General features: G+C 40.7%; 1 protein-coding gene across 3 annotated transcripts in view; it reads left to right on the forward strand.

The window, feature by feature from the left end:
* The window catches only part of LOC131233979 (uncharacterized protein At3g06530), a 102,102-nt gene that overhangs the window by 42,861 nt on the left and 35,059 nt on the right, over positions 1 to 24,182 (forward strand). For all 3 annotated transcript variants that reach the window (XM_058230905.1, XM_058230907.1, XM_058230906.1), the window contains exons 17-22: positions 6,851 to 6,951; positions 7,082 to 7,231; positions 7,374 to 7,530; positions 12,884 to 13,038; positions 13,259 to 13,340; positions 13,431 to 13,608. In XM_058230905.1, coding sequence (XP_058086888.1) covers positions 6,851 to 6,951; positions 7,082 to 7,231; positions 7,374 to 7,530; positions 12,884 to 13,038; positions 13,259 to 13,340; positions 13,431 to 13,608 — 823 coding nt within the window. The remainder of the gene's footprint in view (positions 1 to 6,850; positions 6,952 to 7,081; positions 7,232 to 7,373; positions 7,531 to 12,883; positions 13,039 to 13,258; positions 13,341 to 13,430; positions 13,609 to 24,182) is intronic.

Here is a 24,182-nt window from a genome sequence, read left to right on the forward strand (position 1 = left end):
CTGAGACATGTATGCTTTACTGAAGCTCCACCGCCTAAAGCGCTTGACGAAATCTTTCGCTTCGCCGCCAAGGGATCGACCGGTATCGAGAGCGCTACATGTGTCTCAACCTCTGCGTCAAAAGCTCGAAAGGACACAAGCCAACTGCTGCTGAGGACCCTGGAGTCGCCACATATGCTTCGATCGTCTGCCACCATTAATGAAGGCGACGTGCCTCCCACTTCTCACCATGTGCTCGCAGTTAACGCCAAAGAGCCCATCCTACCCATCCACGTGGACAGTCGATCTTCCTCTCTACTTAAAGCTCTCGGGTCTCTTGAAGCAGGTCCGGGTTTGACCCGTATCACCCTCCCATCCGGACGTTGGGGCCTATTTAACCTCACCGAATCTGCCCCAACTAAGTCCGTCCTTCCCCTCCTTTGGTCGCAGAAATGGGGCGATGCCTCTTCAGAGGGGGCCGAATCTGATAGCTTGCTCTCTGAGAGTCAGCCTTCCAGCCCTGTGTCCCCAGCTCATACCCCTCTTCACATCTCAGACTGGACCGATACGGGTCCTCTGACACTGTTCCAGGAGAATTTCTCCAGTGAGGTGTTAGACGCGGAACCTCTGCAGGTTTATTGTCTCTTATAGCAGCAAAACGTTGGTACCTGTTCTTCTTCTCCACGGAAGGATTCCCTCTCTGCGTCTAGTTCGGAAGGGAAGAACAGAGAGGACATATTTGAAGAAATCCAGAATAAAAAGTGGATTAAAGACGCGATCGGACATGTTGGGAGAGCCCTCAGTTTATCCTTTGGAAACAAACCTGAAGACTATACCAGTTTATTCCAGTTCATCGAAACTTGAGGTAGACCTCTTCCTCCTTCCAAATCTCCTTCAAAACTTGTCCAGCGGCCTTCCAATAGAGAATTGCTTCGCCTCCAACTAAGTCCAACACCATCGCCTTCTTCGAGGAGTCGTCGAGGTCGAAAGGGAGCCCGGGGCAGCTATGTTCCCCAATGATTATTTTCTCCTGGAATGTGAGGGGGATGGGTTCCTTTCAAAAGAGGGGGCTGATAAAGGAATCCATTGGCAGAAAGAAGCCCAATATTGTCTGCCTTCAGGAAACTAAAGTGCCTCGGTTCTCAGACAAACTGATGAAATCGATTTGGAGAGCCTCCGAAATAAATCACGTTACGCTAGACGCTATCAGCTCGTCGGGTGGTATCCTGGTAGCTTGGAAATCCTCCCATTGGGGGCTGCAATCTTCTCTCATCGGAATCTTCTCTGTCTCAGTCACTCTCCAAGCTAAGTCATCTAATTTCCGTTGTAAAGTTATTGTGGTTTATGGTCCTAACGATGATTCTCTCAGGTCTTCCTTCTAAAATGAACTGATTGCCTTTAGACAATCCTTTCCAGGTTCTACCTGTTTCGTCGAAGACTTCAACGTCATTCGTTTCTCTGAAGAACATTCTCGGCTGCGGAGAATTTCGTCCGCTATGATCCAATTCTCTGATTGGATCCAAGAGCAGGAGCTCATCGATCTTCCGATGTCAGGCGCCTCTTTTACCTAGTCCAATTGCCGCATGTCTCCCCAATTCTATCGCGATTAGATAGGTTTCTGCTTTCTGCAGATTGGCTGGAGGCTTTTCCTTCGATTTATCAGGTCGCACTCCCCAGAACTACTTCGGATCACTGCCCGATTATGCTATCTATGGAAGAAGTTAACTGGGGCCCTAAGCCTTTTAAATTTAACCCAACGTGGATGCATGTTGAAGGCTTTCAGGAAAAAGTGGTAGATTAGTGGAGTTCCTTTCAGATTGATGGGTTTGCTGGCCATAGACTGTCGTGTAAACTTAGACCCCTCAAAGAAAAAATCAAGGACTGGAAGGAAAAAGAGTTCAACAAAAGAGAGAAAGAGACTGGCTGAACTTCAGCAAATCGATATTTCATATGAGGGAGACAAGATGCCGATCGAATCATTGTCCAGACGTATCCAAATTATTCAGTACTTATCTGCCCGTGCTTTGGAAGATGAAGTTAATTGGAAGTGGCTCAAAGAAGGCGATAGAAATACCAAATATTTCCATAAAATAGCCAACTTCAGAGCTCGTGGCAAAGCCATCCACACCATCATGGTGGAAGATAGGTTAATAAAAGAAAAAGACGAGATAGCGGTATGTGCGATTGATCATTTTCGGTCCATTCTCTCAACCGACGGATGGTCTAGACCTCGGCTCGACGAGATTGCCTTCTCTGTTATGCAAAGATCGGATTCCGAATTGTTGGAGGCTCCCTTCTCTGCTGAAGAAGCTAAAGCAGCTGTTTTTGCTTTAGCAGGAGACAAAGCTCCAGGCCCAGATGGTTTCACTATGATTTTTTTTTTTCCAGCACTTTTGGGACATGCTTCAATCAGACATCATGGATTTTCTTCGTGAGTTCCACGAGAGGGGGAAGCTCTCCAAGAGTTTAGGTGCTTCCTTTATCACTATGATCCCTAAAGTTTCAGGTGCATCCTCGCTTTCTGACCACAGGTCCATCAGCCTTGTTGGCGGTGCCTACAAAATCCTAGCTAGAATCCTGTCTTCAAGACTTTCTGCCGTTATGGGGAGCCTCATTTCAAAAAATCAAAATGCATTCATAAAAGGGAGACAGATTATTGATGGGGCTCTAATTGCCAACGAATGTCTGCATTCCTCTCACAGATCAGGAAGAAAAATTATATTCTACAAGCTGGATATCGAAAAGGCATATGACCATGTCGATTGGGATTTCCTTCAGTACATGATGATGCGTATGGGATTTGGGGATAGATGGCACAGATGGATCAGTTCGTGTGTGGAGTCAGCGCATTATTCAATCCTCTTAAATGGTACTCCTTTCGGCTTCTTCCTTGGCTCTAGAGGTCTGCGCCAAGGGGATCCTCTCTCCCCCCTTCTGTTCCTTTTGATTGGAGAAGCTTTATCTCAAATGAATCTTCGCGGGCAGGATGCTGGGCTGTTTAGAGGTTCTTTCGTCGCGGATGTGGTCTCTCCTATTTCTCACATTCAATTCGCTGACGATACCCTCATTATGATCGAAGCTGACCAACCTTCTGTTCACAACCTTCATACGACCCTGCGCTGTTTTGAGGCTGTCTCGGGCCTTAAAATTAACATGGCTAAATCTACGCTGCACGGTAAGAATATTTCGGATCAGGTCTTAGCGGAGTATGCTGATATTTTGGGATGTTCTTTGGCTTCGTTTCCCACCACATTCGTCGGCCTTCCCCTTACTTTTGGTCCCCCCCCCCCCCCCATGGTGATGTGGGAAAAAATAATCGCCAACACTCAAAAGAAACTTGCTATGTGGCAATGTCGATATCTGTCGTTAGGAGGAAGAATCACGTTAATTAAAGTAGCGCTATCCAATCTACCTCTTTATTATATGTCTCTCTTCAGATGTCCGCCTGTGGTCTTGAATCGTATTGATGCGCTCAGAAGGAATTTTCTCTGGTGTAATAACCATAGGAAATTCCATTTAATGGACTGGAAGGAAGTGTGCTCTCATTTCAGGAATGGGGGTGCTAACAATAAAAATCTTAAGATCATGAATGCGGCTCTTCTAGGCAAGTGGATCTGGTGTCTGGGCAACGAATCTGAAGCTATGTGGAACATCATCGTCAAAGGGAAATATGGCTCCTCTGGAGGCAGATGGTGGATTAGTGACACCTCCTCCTACAGAGCTTCCTTCGTCTGGAAAGGTATCCTTCGCCATAAAGCCAAGGTGCTGTCACATACAGGTTTCCTTCTGGGGAGTGGAACGAGAATCCAGTTCTGGGATGATCAGTGGCTGGGCGATAATATCTTGAGAAGCAGATTTCCGGGAATTTATAGTATTGCTGCCGACAAAGAGAGTATGATAGCCAGTAACTACTCTTATTCGGAAACCGGTGGGGGCTGGGAAATCAATTGTATTAGAAATCTGTGGGATTGGGAGGTGGATGAATATGTGGAGTTGCTACAAAGCCTCTCTTCTATATCTTTGGTTACTTCCTCTCCTGACAAGCTGATCTGGAATCGTCATAGGTCTGACAATTTTTCAGTCAAATCGTTATACGCGGCAATGTTCCCCACCCCTACCTCCCAAACGCAGATCAGTTCATTCATTTGGAAATACACAGCTCCCCTCAAGTTCATATGCTTTGGCTGGCTTGTAGTCATGAACCGGATCCTTACAATCGATAACCTCAGGAAGCGTGGGATGCAGATCGTTAATCTATGTCGCTGCTGTATGCGCAGTGAAGAGACAGTTGACCACCTTTTGGTCCATTGTCCTTTTATAAATTGTATTTTGTGGGACTTCTGGCCTAGATTCAACTTTATTGGCTGCACCCCAAATTCTACAGCGTCATTGCTCGCAGTTTGGTAGGGTCACAAACTCGGCAAAGTGAAAACCAAAATCTGGAGAATGGTGATTATTGCTATTTGGTGGGCTGTCTGGATAGAAAGGAATGATCGAGTTTTTAACGATTGCAGGCGACAACTAAATCTGTGGGCTCTAATGCTAAATATTTGATCTTTGAATGGGTGACGAATGTTATGGGTTTAAAAGATTATAATCTTGTTTTCTTAGGCTTCTAGTTTTGCCTTGTGCCTGCTATCTCAGCAGTCCTCTTTGTATGCTTTTTTCTCTTAATGAATTTTCTTCGTTGCCTTGAAAAAAAAAAACAAAAAAGGTCAAACAGTACTCGATGAAAGAAAAATACAAATATTAGCTTGACCCAAAGCTGTTTTGGCCTACAAAATTCTTTTAATGGTCATTCACCATTTTGTCTAGTGGTATGGTCCACCTAAGATTTGGATCTACTTGAGTTTTGGCACAGAGTCCTCGAATGATATGAAAAAACAGATGAGTGGTGTGGATTTGAACCACACTCGTCAAGATGCGCCCCACACGGTAAGGTTAACACCCGATAAGCTGTTACCCGCTTAACACCTAATCCGCTCCCTAATTTGTGAGAGAGAGAGAGAGAGAGAGAGAGAGAGAGAGAGAGAGAGACTTCTCCGTTAAAGGCAGTCCGAAGTCCGCAACCGCGAACCGAAATCCTCGCTGGAAATCTGTAGTTCCATACCCAAAATTACTAAAAATCTATCCCAAAATTCCACATTTTTTCAAATCCTAACTCAAATCCCAGTAATTCCCAGCGAAAATTCGGTTCCCTTCCAAAACAAGTATCCTCAAAGAAAAAAAAAGCGGGATTAGGGTTTTTCTTACCTGATCCGGCGATTTTGACCGTGGCCCACCAAATCCAGTCGAAAGGGACTCAAATGTAAGAGAATTTTTTTTTTTTTTTCTATATTTTTGGAATTTCTGGATGGGAAGACGAAATTTCTAATATCGTGCGATGCATCGTCAATGTCAGCCACATTTGACGATATTATGCGATATCTTGTGATATATCTCACGATACAATGAATTTCGGGATTTTCTTTTAATTTCCGAGGGCTTCTGAGGGGTTTCGTATCGCTGGCTCTTGATAACGATAATATTGGCTGATAGTATCGATATTACGAACACTGCTTGTATTAATATAAAAAATATATTGGCAAAATTACACGTGAAAGTGCACTCGTGTACTTGTCCGTAGAAATTTTCGAGTTATGCTCTTGTTGTGGCTAGATGTGGATGGGGGTCAAGCATTTAGAGATAATTTGAAATGGTCTTATTATCTGTTCCTATATAGTGATGCAGGACAATTAACCACTTGCTCCAAAAGCTCGAACTATTAGAGCATGGCGAATCAATTCCTTTATCTCATAGCCCAGGCCCCACATCTTATGGGTTAGGACTCCCTCGTGGGCCTCAAATCACATGGGTACCGCCTCACACGGGCTGCCCACCTGCATTAATCACACCCAGTGAGGAGTCTCGAACACGAGACCTCCTTCGTGGGCCCCAAATAACATGGGTACCACCTACCCCGAGTGTGCCCCTGCATCCCATAGGCAACCCCACTCAAGCCTGGTGTGAAAATGCCCCTGCATTAATCGCCCCCGGTGAGGAGTCTCGAACACGAGACCTCCCACTCTGATACCAATTTAATGTAGGACAATTAACCACTTGCTCTAAAAGCTTGAATTGTTAGAGCATGGTGAATCAATCCCTTTATCTCATAGCCCAGGCCCCACATCTCATGGGTTAGGACCTCGGCTGAACCCCCTTCGTGGGCCCTAAATCACATGGGTACTGCCTCACACCGGCCACCCACCCCGAGTGTGTCCCCGCATCTCACAGGCTACCCCACTCGAGCCCGGTGTGAAATGCCCTTGCATTATATAGTGTGTTGGTTTAAGATGAATCTGTGTGTGTTCGTAGAAAACCAGTGGTGAGCTCGTTCATGTTAGCTAGTGAGGAAGATGGGTGGTGGGCATTTAGTTAATAAAAAAGCAGTTTTCTACTTCGTTATGCTTGAATTGGGAGATGCAAATTCCATTGTGGTGGAGTTTTTAAAAGCCTGCTTTAAAGTTATAATTTGATCAACTTTTATTTCCTTGGCCTCTAACAGGTGTGGCTCACTTGGATACATGTTTTTTGTGGGGTTGCATATGCTCTTCCAAAATCAGCAAGATAATCAGACTTGCTGTTTGCATTGCCATCCCATCTTTAATGCCAGGGAATGATCATTCTCAATGAGTCCAATTCTTGTTGCTATCCCATTTTTGTGTTGCTTGGTGCTTCAGATCTGGGACCTATTGTCTACTGGAAATTCCTTTTCTATCTTCTAATGCTATTAAATGTCTTTCACGATGGGCGATGGCAGATAATTGCTTGTTTCATCAAAAGTTACCCTAAATTGCCTAGAGAGTTGATTCTATTGTCTTCTACTTAACAGTGGCTAGCAGCTTTTCAACACTATTTCAAGTTTCATTGCCAGTTCTTAAGGATGAGTGGCATGAGATGGAGTTTAGTGGCAGTGGTGTTTTCGGAGAAGAGGTTTGTCCTTACATGATACTTTCTAGTTGGGAGCTGGATTTGAATTTGGTTTTGTACATTGTGATCTTGAGATTGCTGATCCGTGGGTTCCATTCATCTGTTGATTTCTTTTTTGTCATCTGGTTTGCAGTGCAACATGGAAAATCTGGAAAAGGCTTACAGTGGAGTCATGGATAAACTGTTTGATGTGAACTTCGGAGTGCTGAATTCAAATATTTTAATTTGCATATATTGGAGCTTGCTTAAATCATTTACCACAATTTCTCTGCAGGATACCTCGGTTTGTTTACTCACCTTTGCCCCTTAGTTTATGCTGTTGTTTATCTTTGATGATTTTTCCTAGTTTTCTATATCCAGATCGTTGCTGGATCCAAAGGCATATTATGTGAAAACACCTTAGTTTGTAAACCTTCTTTCCGCAGGCTGAAAATGCAGAGTGGCTGGGTATACTTCAGGATCTGTTTGTCTTTTCTGCGACATCCCCATTAAAGGATATATTCAAGGAACATCTTCATTTGCTTGCAATAAAGAGTGACATGCCTCTTGTTAGGTTTCTATCCAAGTTTTTTACTGAAGAAGGTTTGACTATCATCACCCTTGATTGTGGACTTCATCAACCGTGTTCTGCAACTTTCTTTTGGCATTTTTGACATTCGATTTGGATGAACACTAAAATCATATATACAAATCTCTAGGTTGAATAGAGGAATAGGCTGTGGCATTTTGCTTGATTTTGTACCTTGAACTACATGTGTTAACATCAAGTGTATGCATTGCCAAAGTCATTTGTGGTGGCAAATTTTTGTTGGTTGTCCATGTTACCTGGTTATGACATTGGTTGACACGAGTAATTGAGGTATTGAACCCTTTTTGAACCCATTTTGGAATGACCTTTCTCTCTTTAGTTTTATCTAAGTGGTTGTTTGGTGATCCTGGGGTTCATTGGACCGATTCCAGTTTTGTTTTGGGTTGAATCAGGATGTCTCGCAATTTTACTAGGATTTCATAATAAAACTTATATCCATTTCTATACATCATGGTCAGTTCTATGGTGCTGATTTTTTTTTTCGATGAATAAATATTATTATGATGAAGGCTACAAGGGAGCAGAAATTCCCGAATATACAAAAATAAGCACTACAAAACCCATCTTTAGCTTATCTATCGCCCATACCTTTGGCCTCTCAATGGTTTTGAGATTTGTTGTTGCTAAAGCATAGGCAATGCAGCAGGGTTGATTTTGGTTTCCAAAGTGTTCCTTTTGTTCTTGAATTTTGCTTTTATATTTGGACTTGTCTATCACTTAATGCATGACCAGTTTTGATCTTGTTCGAGTTCCGAAACAAAAGAAATTTAAAATGAAGGAATGAATTACTGTAAAAGGGAGGTGAGGAGATCTGTCAATGTCGAGGGCTTTGTAGGATTCCAACAGGGCAAGAAGTTAAGGCTCCTGAAAGAAAAAAATAAAATATGGAAGAGGGATGTTTTTGGAAAAGGGTAAGAGAAACTAAATTTTTTTTGGATAGTATACATGATATTGATTTGAAGGTGGAAGTTGTAGTCCTTAGCAAGGAGTTGTCTCTGGAAGAAACTGGTGTAAGATTATTCAGGCCGTTTGAAAGAAGAAGAGATAAAATAGAAGCAACGATCGAGAGCTTCTTGGCTTATGGAGGGAGACAAAACAGAAAGTTCTTTCATAGTATTGCAAGTATGAGGGCTAGGTGTAACAAGATAAGCAGGGTAGTTGTGGAAGGAAAAAAGGGTTGAAGAAAAAGATAAAGTTTGCAAGGAAGTGGTTCGTTTCTGTAAGGATCTGTTGTCGGTTGAAGATTGGAGAAGGCCTAAACTCGACAATCTGCCTTCTAACAGTTTGTCGTTTGATGAGGCTGCATCCCTTGAGGCTCCTTCTTCAAAGGAAGAAGTCAAGACGTTGGTGTTTTCGATGGGCAGGGACAAGGCTCCAGGTTCAGATGACTTCCACATGGCCCTTTTTTTTTTTTTTTTTTTAATGGAATCTTGTGAAGGTGATGTGATGAACTTTATGGTGGAATTTTCTGGAAGAGGGAGGATTTCAACAGACATTGGGGGCTTTGTTTATAGCTACAGCCCTAAAGTGTCATGTGCGGAAAGTTTTGAGGATTTATGACCTGTTAGTCTTATTGGTGGGCCTTATAAAATTCTCGCCAAAGTGCTAGCTTCCAAATTTAGGCAAGATTTGGGAATTATCATATCATATAACCAAGGAGCTTTTGTGATGGGTTGCTAGATGCTGGATAGTGCATTTATTGCTTATGAGTGTATTGACTCCAGGCACAGAAGTGGGTGAAAGGTATTGTGTGTAATTTGAATATCAAGAAGGCTTGCGATCATGTCGATTGGGGCTTTCTGGACTACACCATTAGTCAGGTTGGGTTGGGTGTGGTAGTAAGTGGAGGCAGTGGATAAGGGATAGTGCAAGTATAGCCAGATTTTCGATGCTGGTTAATGGATCCCCAAAAGGCTTCTTTTGTAGTTTGAGAGGCATTAGGCAGGCAAGGAGACCCACTTTCTCCTTTCCTGTTTATCGTGATTGCGGAAGCGTTGAGTAGGATGTTGGTTTGCGGGCAAGAGACGAGCTTATATAGTGGGTTGAATGTCAAAAAATTGTCAGCTCTGGTAAGCCACCTTCAGTTTACTGATGACACTTTTTTTTTTTTTTTTTTGGGTGAAGTTGAAGTTGGAAAAGTGGACATGATAAGAATCATCAGATGCTTTGACGTGGTATCAAGTTTGAAAGTTGATGTCACCAAAATCAAGATGTCAGGTATTTGGCTATCTAAAGGGGAGTTGGAGTAGTTGGCAAGGACTTTTGGATGTGTGGCGAGGTCTTTCACATACCTTGGTTTGCCCCTTTGCATTGGAAAGTTGAGTATTCGCATGGTGATTGAGAGGTTTGAAAGGAAACGTGCGAAGTGGAAGGGCCGTTACTTGTCTCTCGGTGGTTGTATTACCCTCATTAAAGTTGCCTTATCCAATCTATCAATTACTTCATGCCACTCTTCAAGTGCCTGAAGGTGGTGCTAGATTGTTTGGAAAAAAATGAGATCGGATTTATTGGGGCACGTTTTGGAGGACAAAAAAGGTTCATATTGTAAACTGGGGGACAGTGTGCAGGGTGTTTGAAGATGGAGGGGCGGGCAATAGGGGTCTTAAGTTGATGAATTTAGCTCTTCTTGGGAAGTTGCTTTAGAGTTTCGGAGTTGAGAAGGAAGTGCTATGGAGGGAGGTCATGGTGAATAAGTACGGTTGCCAGGATGGTAGATGGTGTACTAGGACTTATTATATGCAATGTTTTCAGTTTTGACGATATCGGTAAATATATCACACGATATATCTTGTATCCGACCTATGCGATACGAAACATAAAAGTAGTGCTGATATATCCCACTTGTTAGATCCGGTGAGCATATTTTTTCGACCCATTTTTATTGATTTATTATAAATCATGTTAATCAGTGTCATATGGTTCACAAATTCATGATTCTTCATGTTTTGCATGAAAAATCATGGATTTGTAACTTCGATTTTGAGATTTGGGGGAGATGGGTTGAGTTACGGAAAATTGAAAAAAATTGAAATTTCCCAATTTCTTGCAAATTGGTTGCAATCTGTGTCCAAACACAAAATCAAACATATATGTAACCTAATCTAGTGATTCTTGGTAATTTTGGGATTTTTTTAGTTAAAAATTAATAAAAAATGTTAAAAAAATATTTTTTTTTCGAAATTCCACTTCGATTAGGGATCAATTGGCTCCTATTTCAGAGTATATACGAGTGTTTGATGAAATCATCATCATATACAGTCTAAATTTGAGATTTGGGGGGAAGATAGGCTGATTTGCTGAAAATTAAACAAAAATTAAAATTTCCCCAATTTTCTCAAGTTGGAGAGGATGAGTACTAGCGTTATTTTATAGAGTATCTTCATTGGTATCATTCTTCTATGACCTGGGCATAGTATTATTGGTTTGTGGAATAATAATATTATGCCTAGCCCCGTTGAGATGCAGATGATGATTTTGTGCCACTGCACTACTCTGTGGTTTTGAGCCACAACCACACATTATTCATAGGTATATTTCTAGTTTTTTACTTCTTCTTTTGCTTTTAAATGTATTGTTTGTGTTTTCATACATGTCTTCTTATATTTATAAATCATATGAATAAACTTTGAATGTACTTGCATCAATTCAATTAGACAACGTATAGATTAGGACCTCATACAAACAAAACCTATTATGTGCACTTGTTTTTTGTGATGTTTTTCTTTCGAAATGTGTATCGATGTCTTTTTTTAACAATCTTTGAAGTTTCATTGAAAAATTCAACTAATTTCTCAATGTCTCCCCATATTTCCCAACAACAACGATACGTTACACAATACAACCAATATGGCCCATGCGATAACTGATATGTATTTGTATCTAGAGGGTGCGATACATTATGCGATAATGATACGGAAAGCATTGCTTCTATGTATAAAGCTTTGTCTATTTGGAAAGGGGTGCTTTCTATCAATGCAAAGTTTATGGAGAATATCGGTTTCTTCCTTGGTAATGGTGAGAAAATTCAATTTTGGGAGGACTCTTTGAGTTGGTGATTGCTTATTGTAGGAGGAGTTCCCGTGTTTGGCTTGTCTTTTCAGGACTGATATGAAGGTGGTGTGTTGTTTTTCTCATATGGGGGTCGGGTCGTTTGGTCTCCTCCATGGCGAAGAGCTCTTCTTGACGATGAGGTTGAAGACTGTCGCATTACTAAATCGCATTGGATTATGTTGGCAAGGGGAGATTGACAAATTGATTTGGGGGAAGGATGACTCTGGTATGTTCTCGGGGCGGTCTTTTTATTTTGTCGTTCATGGTTTGTTGATGGGCGATAAGGAGAGAGCACCTGACAAAAATCGTGGCTTTTGGATGGTCGTAAGGAGAAGGTCCTAATAGTGGATAATTTTTAGAAGTGGTCAATGGTGATCCCAAATGTTTGTATCATGTGTATGGCAAGTGCGGAGTCAAGGAATCATCTCTTTATCCGTTGCCCCGTTGCAACCAGTGTGTGGAGTGGTATTCTAAGAAGATTTGGCATGGATTGGGTCATGCCAAGATCGATGGGGGACCTTCTATTGGCGTGGCATGGGGTGGTCTTGCGGAAGCATTCTAGGGGTTTGTGGAGACTTGGCCTTTTGGCTGGCCTGTCGGCCATTTGGGGAGTGAGGAATGGAAGATGTTTTTGAAATGAGATCAGTTCAAAAGAAATGGTTTATAGCAGGGTTTTTTGTTGTTTTTAGTAGGCTGGGCCTTATGTATAGAGGGGCTGAAAGATTGCTCTTTGCTTTTCTACGGTGTTTTTTTTTTTTTTTTTCCAGCTTGGTTTGTAGTTGTTGTGCTATCTCAGTGCTGCTTTATTAAAATTTGTGTTGGTTCGCAAAAGAAAAAAAAGTACTGTAAAAATGGTTTGACGGTTAACACAATTTATTGATTTCTACAACGAGTTCCTTGGGACTCCCAAAAGTAAATTTATAACAGAAATCAAAAGAAACTTCTCTGCAAGGTATGCATTTTTAAAAAATCAGCAACAGATTCTTTCTCGTCTATTTCAGATTTTATTTTCGACTCAGTGATGTAAGTTTCTTTATAATCGAAAGTCAGCTTACTGCCAATCAGAGATGTTTTCTTGAACAGTGCAGCACATGAGATAGTTTTGGGTGGTCATGAGTTTGATTTCTGAGTTTATATGCCTTGCTTCTAAGTGGTGTGGTTGATGACTGATGCTTGGTGTTTTAGCTTCTGTTTCCAGTGTCTTTAGATTCTAATGTTTATGTTTATCTTTTAAAACAACTAACGTTTTTTCTTATCAAATTTTACTAAACATAAAAATGTGGGTTCGTCTTGTAGATTTTGCTGTCTCAAGTCAAGTGGAGAGTCTTCATTCTTTTGTGACTCTGTGTTCCACATTTGCATCCAAAAAGGGTGGTACCAATACCAGCAGACAGAGGCAACTCCTACTTGAATTTCCTTCACTCCTTGTTCCACTTTCTAACAAGAACCAGGTTTGCGCGTTGAACTCTTGGGTTTCGTAAGTAGTAGTCTTGATAGTTTTTGAAAATTTGATTATATTATGGAAAAGCATGCTGTTTGGTGTTTATTTACATTACTTGTTTTGATATGCTTTTTATTAAACATTGCATATATTTATATATTTTTATTATTGATTCAGTTTATATTTTGCTTGATTCCAGAGGATGATGCATTGTCTTTTTAATTTTCCAGGATATACGGATGTCTGCACTGAATTGCATTGAAGCCCTTCTCAATCTAATGCAAAATATTGATATTACTACCATGAAAAATGGTATTTCCTCTGTTACAGCATTTCTAGTTGCCCCATTTGGTTTATCTTTGCTTGTTGGTATCGCTATGTTCTAATACACTTCAATGGCAGGGAACGACTCTTTTTTGGCTCATAGTGTACTGGCACCTGCTTTTGCGGATTTTTTGGGGTTGATTGTTTACCAGAAGAAGCTAATTTCTTCAGATGTGAATTTCCTTCCATCATTTCTGACATCAGTGCTTGGTTTTTCTGGTCATAGCCTTTTAGTGCCTCAAAATATCGATAAGAGGTTGTCTTCTCCTTGTCCTTGCATTTTCTGCATTTGTGTTTCAACTTATCAATGCCTTTTTCATTTTCTTTTTTGCTTTTTTGTTTTTTGTTTTTGATGAATGAGCCAAAATATTATTAGAAAGAGCAAAGAGCAACACACTACAATCAAATTACAGTCCTTAGGCAACATGAAGAGAGCGAAAACCAGATATAAAAACACCAACACAACGATGCAATCAACATCTTACTTCCACATGAAAGACGCAGCTAACAACACCTCTCTTCATGTGCCCACCTGCACCTCCGTTTGCCTCTCTGTGAACCTTAGAGAAGGAGACCACATAGTGCTCCCAAGGCTCATTTATTTCTTCCAATAAATCCTCCACCCTCCATTCACTGTGAATAACTGAAGCCACACTCAACAGTCACTGTTAACAACTGAAGCTCCAGTGCCATCCTGATGGCCTGAAGAACGGCTTCTGCCTCCGCAGCCGTTGAATCTTTAATCCTGATCAGACCCAAACAAATTGCCAATATATAGCTGTTATTCTCCTTGTGATGCCATCCACTGTTTAAATCTTAAAAGCATTCGTATTTATGTTCATTCGTCAAATGCTGTATTTACTATGACCCCAATACGTAGTTTGCTGGTGCTGGACATGATTTCTTTCTTTTCTTTTCTTTTCTTTTTTCGAAGGATAATATGCTCATTTTATTAAGAAGCTGCTCGGCGACTGACAAGACAGCAAAGAATATAAAAAAAAACAGCTAGCGAGGACTTGCACTACAGACCCATTACAGAAAAAGCAATATGAATTTTAACATGATTGATCCCTGCTGCCCATTCGAAGACATCCTGCTTAATTTTCCAAACAACTTCTTCCCAAGGCCCCGCTTTGTTACAAAAGCACCGAGTGTTACGGTCACCCCGAATGTTCCAAAGAGCTGCAAGCAAAGACAGACACCATAGAACAAGCCTCTCCTTGATAAGCCGGACGTCATGCCACATCCAAAACACTTGGTCTACTGATTGAGGCATCGCCCAATCGACACCAATAACCTTTAGCAAATGTGACCACACCTGACATGCGAATGGGCAATGCAAGAATAAGTGGTCGATCGACTTTGCATCTCCCTTATGAAGAAGACAAATGTTGGAAAGAATCATGGCCTGCTCTTGAAGATTGTCGACACTCGACAGTTAGGATGCTCTTCCTTCCTACCAGCCAAGCAAAGGAAGCCAATGACCTATTGCCACACCACCTGTCTTCCCTAATACAGATTTGATTTCCAATACCTAGGGAAAAGATAAACCTAGGTTTGACCAAAGGAGCAGCCGTCTTTATTGACTTCCAAATTCCCGGAAGCACAATAGTATGAAGACTTCTTGACCTCCCAACCCCCCTCTTTTATGCCATACTTGGATGCAATGACTTCCCTCGATAATTTTCCTTATTCGATTCCAAATCTCCAATGCCACTTGCCAAGAAGAGCAACATTCATAGCTTCGAGATCTCTGATACCACCATTGCCCTCGTCTATTGGCTTGCAAACTTTTGCTCACTTGAGCAAATGAAATCGGTGTCAAAAGCCTCTTGCCATAGAAAATCCCTTCACAATTTCTCTAACTTGTCCAAAATGGATCATAGGCATTTATACAAAGACAAAATATATAGGGAGGTTGGATAAGGCCGTCTTGATAAGTGTAATATGCCCCCCCAAGGACAAGTGCCTTCCTTTCCACCTAGATAGCTTCCACTCAAATCTTTCTATTACCCTACTCTACAAGTGCTTTGGAGGTTTACCTACAACGGTAGACCCAAGTATGTCGATGGAAAGGAACACATGTCGAATTTGACATGTTCGCAAAGGCATATAACTCTTCCTTGTTGAGCCCAATGCCAAGCATCTCACTCTTCATGACATTGATTTTTAGCCCTGATACTTGTTCAAAACACACCCCAAAATCTTCCACAAGTTTTCTATCACGGCTACATCCGCAAATAGAAGGTGAGAAAGCTTGACCCTGTTTGAAGCCCCACGAAAGCTAGAAATGAGATCCGCCTCTTGGCCCTTAGATAGCATTCTACTAAGAGCTTAAGCAACCACCATGAATAAATAGGGGGGGAAGTGGATCCCTTTGCCTTAGACCTCGTGAGGCTTTGAAGTACCTCTTAGGAGAACCACTCACCAAGATCGAAGAAGAAGCCAAAGAAACACATTCATGCATCCAACTAATCCATTTACCTCCACAGCCTAGCCGTCTCAACATATACTTGAGGAAACCACATCTGACATGATCATACGCCTTTTTGATATCCAATTTAAATACTACACCTTTTCTACCTTCCTTTTGTCTTGAGTTGATGCATTCGTGGGCTGGCAATGCACTATCTAGTATTTGCCCATCTACTACAAAACCGCCTCAATTTTCTGATATAACGAAAGATAGCACAAACTTGAATCTATTTGCTAAAACCTTTGCTGGGACCTTGTAGGGACCTCCGATTATACTAAAAGTCCGGAAGTCTGAAAGCTATGAAAGAGGCTCCCAAACCTTTAGCAAGCCTACACTTTTCACAAAACTCTTGAACGAAGTCACTACCTCCTTCTTGATCGTCCCCCAAAATACTTGAAAGAATGCAATAGGAAAGCCATCAGGCCCTGGAGCCTTGTACTCGACTCAACAACACACTTGATGTCTTCTTCTAGAACTGGTTTTCGAAATGTGATGAAAAGGCAATTGTCTAGCAATGGATGCCTCCCACCATCACTAGCTAATAGATTCGAATAGAATTCAACAACTGTGAGTTCTTTTGAAAGTCAGATTTGCGACAAGTCTATGCAAATAATTTAAAACCATAAACTTATAATTTAGTTTCATATGAAAAAAAATCTAAAAGAAATTATGGTGATGATGATAATAGTGGTAATAATGATAGTAGCACAACGGCAATAACACCAACAACAGTAGCAACAACATCATGTGCAACAACACGAATTGTAAAAAATTGCATCTTTATTATGTGAGAAGCACAACTAATATTTGGATATTGTGTAATATACTAGAAACATGTAGTTTGTACTCTTTACTCAACAACACGGTGCAATTTTAAAAAAAATCCGTGCCTTGTTATTGGGAAGCATAACTAATATGTGGATATTAGGAAATATCTCAAAACATGTAGTTTACTTTGTGCTATCTTCCCCTTCAAGTTAAAAAGTGGATGAAGCTGTGTTTTATGATATGGTGTGGAATCTCAGGATGGATGGAACTATGCAAAACAGTGTCTCTGTGTCATCATCTGTTGATGGATGTTAGAATCTCAAGTTGCATGGTACCATGCAAATTGTAGTGTTATGTGCACGCATTATCTATGATGTGCTATTGGCTGCAATCGACATCTCAATAGTGAAAAGTTTGTTTCCTTTGGTGGGTGATTCCTCTGGTTTGTTCAGTCCACTGGATCAAAGGCTAGTTGGGACTGATAGAATCTGAGAACAGAATTCGGCTCTTCTTTCCTAGTGGTGGTGGTGTGGTAAGTGGATCTTGAGTCTGTAGAGAAATTTCATTGCTGAGATGGGTTGGGTTCTGAAGGGTTGTGGTGGATAGAAAACAATGTTTGAAGTATCGATAATATTGGCCAATAAATCGGGCGATATTATCGGTATTGCAGCCCAGCATATGAAATGCTGCTGGAGTATAAAAAATCCATGATATTGCTAAATGTATCACAATGTATCGTACAATATTGCATGATACTGCAAATATCGCGATATATCATGAGATATTGTTACTGTTTCTTTAGCTTTTTCCCTATGTATCAACGATATCGTCGATAGACTCGATACCGTCAGGAACCGACATTGTTTTGAGAAAAAAAATCAAAAAAATTTGATTTTTCGTCTTTTTCCTTCTTTCTTCCCTTTTCTAAATACGTCTAGGGTGGATTTCAGTCCATCCTCTTGAATCTTTTGGGAGAAAAACAAAGTTTTCGAGCCTTCTAAATACCTCTAGTTTGCATTTTGATCATTTTTTTTTGTTTGTTTAAATCATATTAAATCAGTGCTAAAATGTTAGAAATTCTTGATTCTTCATGTTTTACAGGAAAAAAAAAAGGATATGAACCTTTCGATTTCGAGATTTGATGGTAGGTGGTCCGATTTGGGGGAAATTGGGGAAAATCGAAAAATCCTCAATGTCTCCCAAATTAGTTGCAATCTTACTGCCCAAACAAGAAATCAAACATGTATGAGGCTTTATCTACCGATTCATGTAGTTTTGGAGATTTTTTCAGAAAAAATTTATTTTTAATTAAAAACAATAAAAAAATATTTGATTTTTTTTTTTTTTTGAAATTTCTTTTATTAGCAATCAATTGACTGCTTTGTTAGAGCATTTAGGGGTGTTTGATATTTTTTTGAAAATATAATTAATAATTTAATTTAAAAATAATTAATAAATGTTAAAAACTATGGATGATTTTGAGCTACCGTGCAACTCTATGTGAGTTTGAGCCACAAGCACACATTATTCACAAGTATATTTCTGGTCTTCTAAGTCTTCTTTTGCTTTTGAATGTATTGCTTGTATTTTCATACGTCTTCTTACATTTATAAACTATATTAATAGACTTGGAATGTACTGGCATTAGTCCAGTCAAACAATGCATAGCTTAGGACCTTATACTAGTGTTCGAGTTGTCAGTATCGCTACAAGTTTTGCTACCTAGAGATAAAGATATAATATTGTTATCGCCAATAACTAGAAATGTGGGGGAAAAGGGAGAAACATGTGGAAAACAATAGATTTTTTCAGTCAAACTTCAGGACATGCCTAAATATACATATTTGCATATTCAGGAATAAAAAATTACAAAAAAAACATTAAATATTAAATTTTCATTTAATTGGGCCTAGAAAGCATGCGCTGTTATAAGAAATCCCTCCAATAGTAATCAAAACGAGTTTATATAATGCAAATGCATCTAGCATACAATAATTAAGACATAAAAGTAAATGAATCCAAAAGTTCACATTTCCGGCCATATTTCATCCCCACATGGAGGGATGAGGTGACTCGTAGTCATTATTTGGATCCTGTTGCCGTTGGGCGTGGTACTGTTGCCCAACATGTTGGCAATATTGTTCCTAGGTCATTCTCTGCTCGTACTAATTGATGAACTCTCTTAGGGGCCGTTTGGCATCTCTACTAATAAGAGCTTATTTGCTTATATTTAAAAAATAAGCTCTTAATTTCGAAATAGACCGTTTGGTAAAGTTCTAATTTTAGAGCTTATTCTTTTAGAAACTAGCCAAAAAACTCTTTAAAAAAGTGATAGGGAGCTCACTTTTTCCTTTAGAGCTTATTTGGCTTAAGCGGGTAGACATTTTTTTAAATTAATTTATGGACAAGTTTGGCCTTAATTTTTTTGACTAATTCCCATCTTACCCTCTCCTCTTTAGAATCTTTCTAAGGTTGACCCACATGATGAGCAACCCACAGTAAAGGTGGGCTCCACATGGTGAATGGTCCACATCAAGGTGGGCTCACATGATGCACGGTCACATCAAAGGTGGGCCCCACATGATGGATGCCCCACATCCAAGTGTGGCCCCACATGATGGACAACCCACATCAAAGGTGGGACCCACATGATGGATGGTGGACATTGAAGGTGGGACGACATAATAGAAGGTTGACATCAAAGGTGAGCCTACATGATGAACAACCCATATTGAAAGTTGGGCTCCACATGATGGATGGTCCACAACAAAGGTGGGACCCACATATGGACTATCCACATCATGTGGGCCCCACACGATGGACAGTCCATATCAAAGGTGGGACCCACATGATGGATGGACATCAAAGGTGGGCCTGCATGATGAACGCCCCATATTGAAGGTGCCCCCACATGATGAATGGTCCACATCAAGGTGGGCCCACATAATGCAGGGTTCACATCAAATTGTGGCCCAACATGATGGACCATCCACTTTAAGTGGGTCCCACCTGATGGACGACCCACGTGATGGACAATTGACATAACGGTGGACCCACAAGATGAATGATCCATATTGAATGGCACATAATGAATTGTCCACATCAAGGTGACCCACATAATGGACGGAGTGGACCAAACATGATAGATGACCTAGATCAAAGTGTGGCTCCTCATGATGGACAATCCATATTAAGTGGGCCCCACCTAATGGACGGTCTACATCTAAGGTCTCACATGATGGATGATCCATATCCAAAGTAGCCCAACATGATGGATGATACACATAGAAGGTGCACCCCACACTTTGGAGGGTGGACATTAAAAGTGGGCCCAACATGATAGACAACCAACTTCAAAGGTGGGGCGCCCACGCGATGCACGCATCAAATGGGATTCCATGTGGTGGGACATTGATGTAATGGAGTTTTAATCTTTGAAAATGACATCAATTACCCTTAGAAAAAGCTCTTATTTGAATGTTTTACCAAACGTGCTTATTTCATATAAGAGCTTTTTTTTTTTTTTTCCTTTTTGAAAACCTGATTTTATCGAACGAGCTTATTTAAAACAAGAGCTAGAATAAAAAGAGCTTATTAAAGTAGCTCTTATTTGAAAAACTTTTATTAGATTAGAGTAGAGATGCCAAATGAGCCCTTATTAGCCTCTCGTAGTCGTCCTTGAACTGTATGAGTATGCCTAAACGTGGGTACTGCGTGACATACATCGATGGCATTGGCCGAATAGGATCCTGAGAGAACAGATTTGAGTCTAATCCCGACTCCCTGCATATCCTCTTGTCAAAGGGTCATGACTCGAAGAGCTATTATCCGGTTGCCTGTATCCATAGTTAGACAAGTGTGACCGAATGTCCGAGTTGCCATGCCCATACCTGTGATATCACCCATGCGCATAAGGTGAGACGGAGGTGGAGCTCTCCTACTCTGAAATGATGCCCATAGATGACAAGCTGTGTGCGAGAGTGTCAACCGTGGCGCGTCTGACTTTCTTCTTCTAACGACGCTCGAAAATATGTGTGGGCTCTGATGCTCTCACATTAGATGGTGGACGAGATCCATTGTCCTCGTCCAAAAAATGAAGTAGATACAAGTTTTAGGTGGACCACACCACAAAAAACACCGGTTATTGACTACTGTAAACCTATTGTGGGCTACCAAAGTTTTAGGTCAAGCTGATAATTGTTTTTCTTTTTCTTTCATCCAAGTTTGCGTGACCTTGTTAACAAGTTAAATGGTCAACAAATATTACAGTGGACCCTAGGAAGTTTTTAATCGTGGGCTTTCAACAACCATTGTTTATTGTGGTGTAGTCCACCCAAAACTTGCATCTGCTTCATTTTTGGGATTGTGCCCTAAATTGAGTTCGAAAAATAGATGTGCGGCATGTATATACAATACGCACATCGAGGTAGGCCCCACGATCAGGGTTGCACCCTTATAACTGGTTCTGGGTGGTAGCGAAGTTGTGCTCTGTCAACTTAAGGGGGGAGCATGAATTAGGTGAGACCCCGGATCCACTGAAGTGCGTGGGACCCCAAATTGTGGGACCCATCTTGATGTATGTGACGACATCCACGTTGTCCATTTGTATTGAAAATTCATTTTAGGAGTGATCCAAAAAATGAAGCAGATCCAAATTTCACATGAACCATAGTACAAGAAGCAATAATAATTGACCATTAAAAACTTCTTGTGGGCCACAATCTTTGGATCAAGATGATATTTGTGTAGTCTCGTCATATAGGTCTTTGTGACCTTACCAAGAGGTTGGATGGTAAATAAACATTCCAGTGGACTCCATGAAGTTTTTAATGGTGGGGATTCAATCACAACCGTTTGCTGTGTAGTCCACCTAAGATTTGGGCAAGCTTCATTTTTGGTACATGACCTAAAATGAGCTTAGAGAAAGGTTGGACGGTGTGGATTTAAGGCACGTACATCACTGTGAGCCCCACAGTCAAGGGCCTCACTCACCTCTGTGGATCCGAGGTCTCTCCTAATCCCCTTTCCTTTAAAGAACCTACTTCAGCGGCGCAGGTTGAGTACTACACTCAATAGACCTAGCTAGAGATGGACGGTCATGTCAAGGGCTTTGTGGGGCCCACCATAATGTATGTGTTATCCACACTATCCATCCATTCTGATTTGTCATTTTAGGGCATGAGCCCAAAAAAGAGGCAGATCTAAGGCTCAAGTGGGCCACATCATAAAAAGCAGTGCGGATTGAATTCTTACTGTTGAAAATATCATAGGGCACATCGTGATGTTTATTTGCCATCCAAACTGTTCATAAGGTCTCGTGGACCTGGACGAAGGGACAACATAAATATTAGCTTGATCTGAAACTTCTGTCGCCCCTAAGACATTTTCAACAGTAGGCGTTCAATCCCCACTGGTTCCTATGGTGTGGTCCACTTGAGCCTTAAATTTACCTAATTTTTGGGCTCGTGCCCAAAAATGTTTTGTTAAAATGGATGGACGACGTGGATAAAGCACATATGTCACGATGGGATCCATAGAGCCCCTAACAGGATTGTCCATCTCTATCTAGGTTCTGGTAGGGGTAGTATCCAATCTGCGCCAGGCAAGGTATCCCAAATCGGTTACGTATCAGCCGTAACGGCCGATACGTAACGGTAACGGTGGGACCCGTTACGCGATACGGGGTCAAAACGGCCGTTACGGAATTCTGTGACCGTAACGGCCGTTACGGAGCCCTAAAACAAAAAAAAAAAAAAAAACATACCTTTTTTTCCTTTCTTTTCTTCTTCTTCTCTTTCTTCTTCTTCTTCTTCTTCTTCTTCTTCTTCTTCTCGAGCAGCTGCGGCTGCGCCCTGCTGAGTGCTGCGGCTTCTTCCTCTTCCTCTTCTTCTTCTTCCTCTCTCTCTCTCACTCTCTCTCTCAATCTCTTCTTTCCCCCTTTCCCTCTTTTTTTCTTCTCTTCTTTCCCTCTTTTTTTTTTTTCTTTTCGTTTCCCTCTCTCTCCATTTTTTTTTAAATTTGCAGCAGCTAGCTGCTACTGCTGTAGGTACGTGTCACGCAAAGACGAGCGCTGACAGTCCTTGAGCTCCGAGTTGTACGAACGGTTCAAAGGAGATCAAAGTTATTTGGGCTCCACAGTGATGTATTTATTACATCTACACCGTTCATCTATTTTCAGAGATCATTTTAGAACACCACCCAAAAAATGAATTATATCCAGAGATCATCTGGACCACACCAAAAATAGCAACGGAGATAATGATTTTCATGGTTAAATAATTTGTAGGGCGCACGGTAATGTTTATTTTCCATATCTGATCAGATCCGAGTGGGCCCCACTATGATGTATATTTTTTATCTATATCGTCCATCCATTTTGCCACGTCATTTTAGGTCAGGATTCAAAAAATTAATAATATCCAAATCTCAGGTGGACCACACCATAGAAAATAGTGGTTATAGAATGCTCACCATTAAAATTTTCTTAAAGTCCACTGTAATGTTTATTATCAATCTAACCTATTAATTGGGTCACATTGACGTGGATGAAGGGAAAACACACATGTTAGCTTGATCTAAAACTTTTCTAGCCCCAATAAATTTTAACGGTGAACATTTAATTATTGTTGTTTTTTATGGTGCAATCCACTTGAGCTTTGGATGTGCCTCATTTTTGGGCTCATGCCCTAAAATTGTTTGGCAAAATGGATGGACGGTGTGGATATAACACATTCATCACGGGTGGGGCCCAAAAAACTTTGACACGTGTGCTGCACTTTACATCTGAGTCCCTCCTAATTCAAGCTTTAAAAAATTGTACACGAGACATATTAACTTAAAATTTGACAATTAAATTATGGACTGCAATTGCTAACTCACAATGCCAAAATCAAATTATTTGAATAGTTTTAATTGTTAATTTGTGAGCTTTTATTTTTTAAAATAGGGCCTTTTGATTTATTTTATTTTTTTATGATTCATTATCCAATAAATGTCCACCAATTTATAAGTGGGATAATGACAATAAATGACATGAATTTGAGGCTGATTTGGAGAATAGATTGGTCCTCCAAGTCAGCCCCAAATTGGCAACGCCATCTACCTGAATTTAATTTCATTTTTTTTAAAGAACTATGGGGAGAAATGATATCAAGTTGTTAAGTATATAAATTACATATTTAAAAAAATTAAATATATGAATTTTGTAGTCAAATTCAAGTTACCTGGTTAAAAAATTAATCAGATAGTCCGATACAACTTCTCACCAAAGAGTGGACCGTTACACCATCATAAACATGTTCCAATTTATAAATGAATGCATATTTGGAATGCTTAGAATATTCCGAATTTAATCCATATTTTTTCATATTTTTTTGGCAAAAAAAAAAAAATTGCGCCGTTATGGGCCGTTACGCCCCCGTATCGCCGTTACGCCCCCGTATCCGTATCGGTTTCGGAGGGCACCGTTACGCCAACCGATACCGATACGGGACACTTTGGCGCCAGGATGTTAGCCTTACCATTGGGCCCACCTTGATGATTTATTGGATATCCACACTATCCATTAGTTTTTTCAGCCCATTTTA

Source organism: Magnolia sinica, chromosome 18 (assembly GCF_029962835.1).
Source record: "Magnolia sinica isolate HGM2019 chromosome 18, MsV1, whole genome shotgun sequence".
Taxonomy (NCBI): Eukaryota; Viridiplantae; Streptophyta; class Magnoliopsida; order Magnoliales; family Magnoliaceae; genus Magnolia; species Magnolia sinica.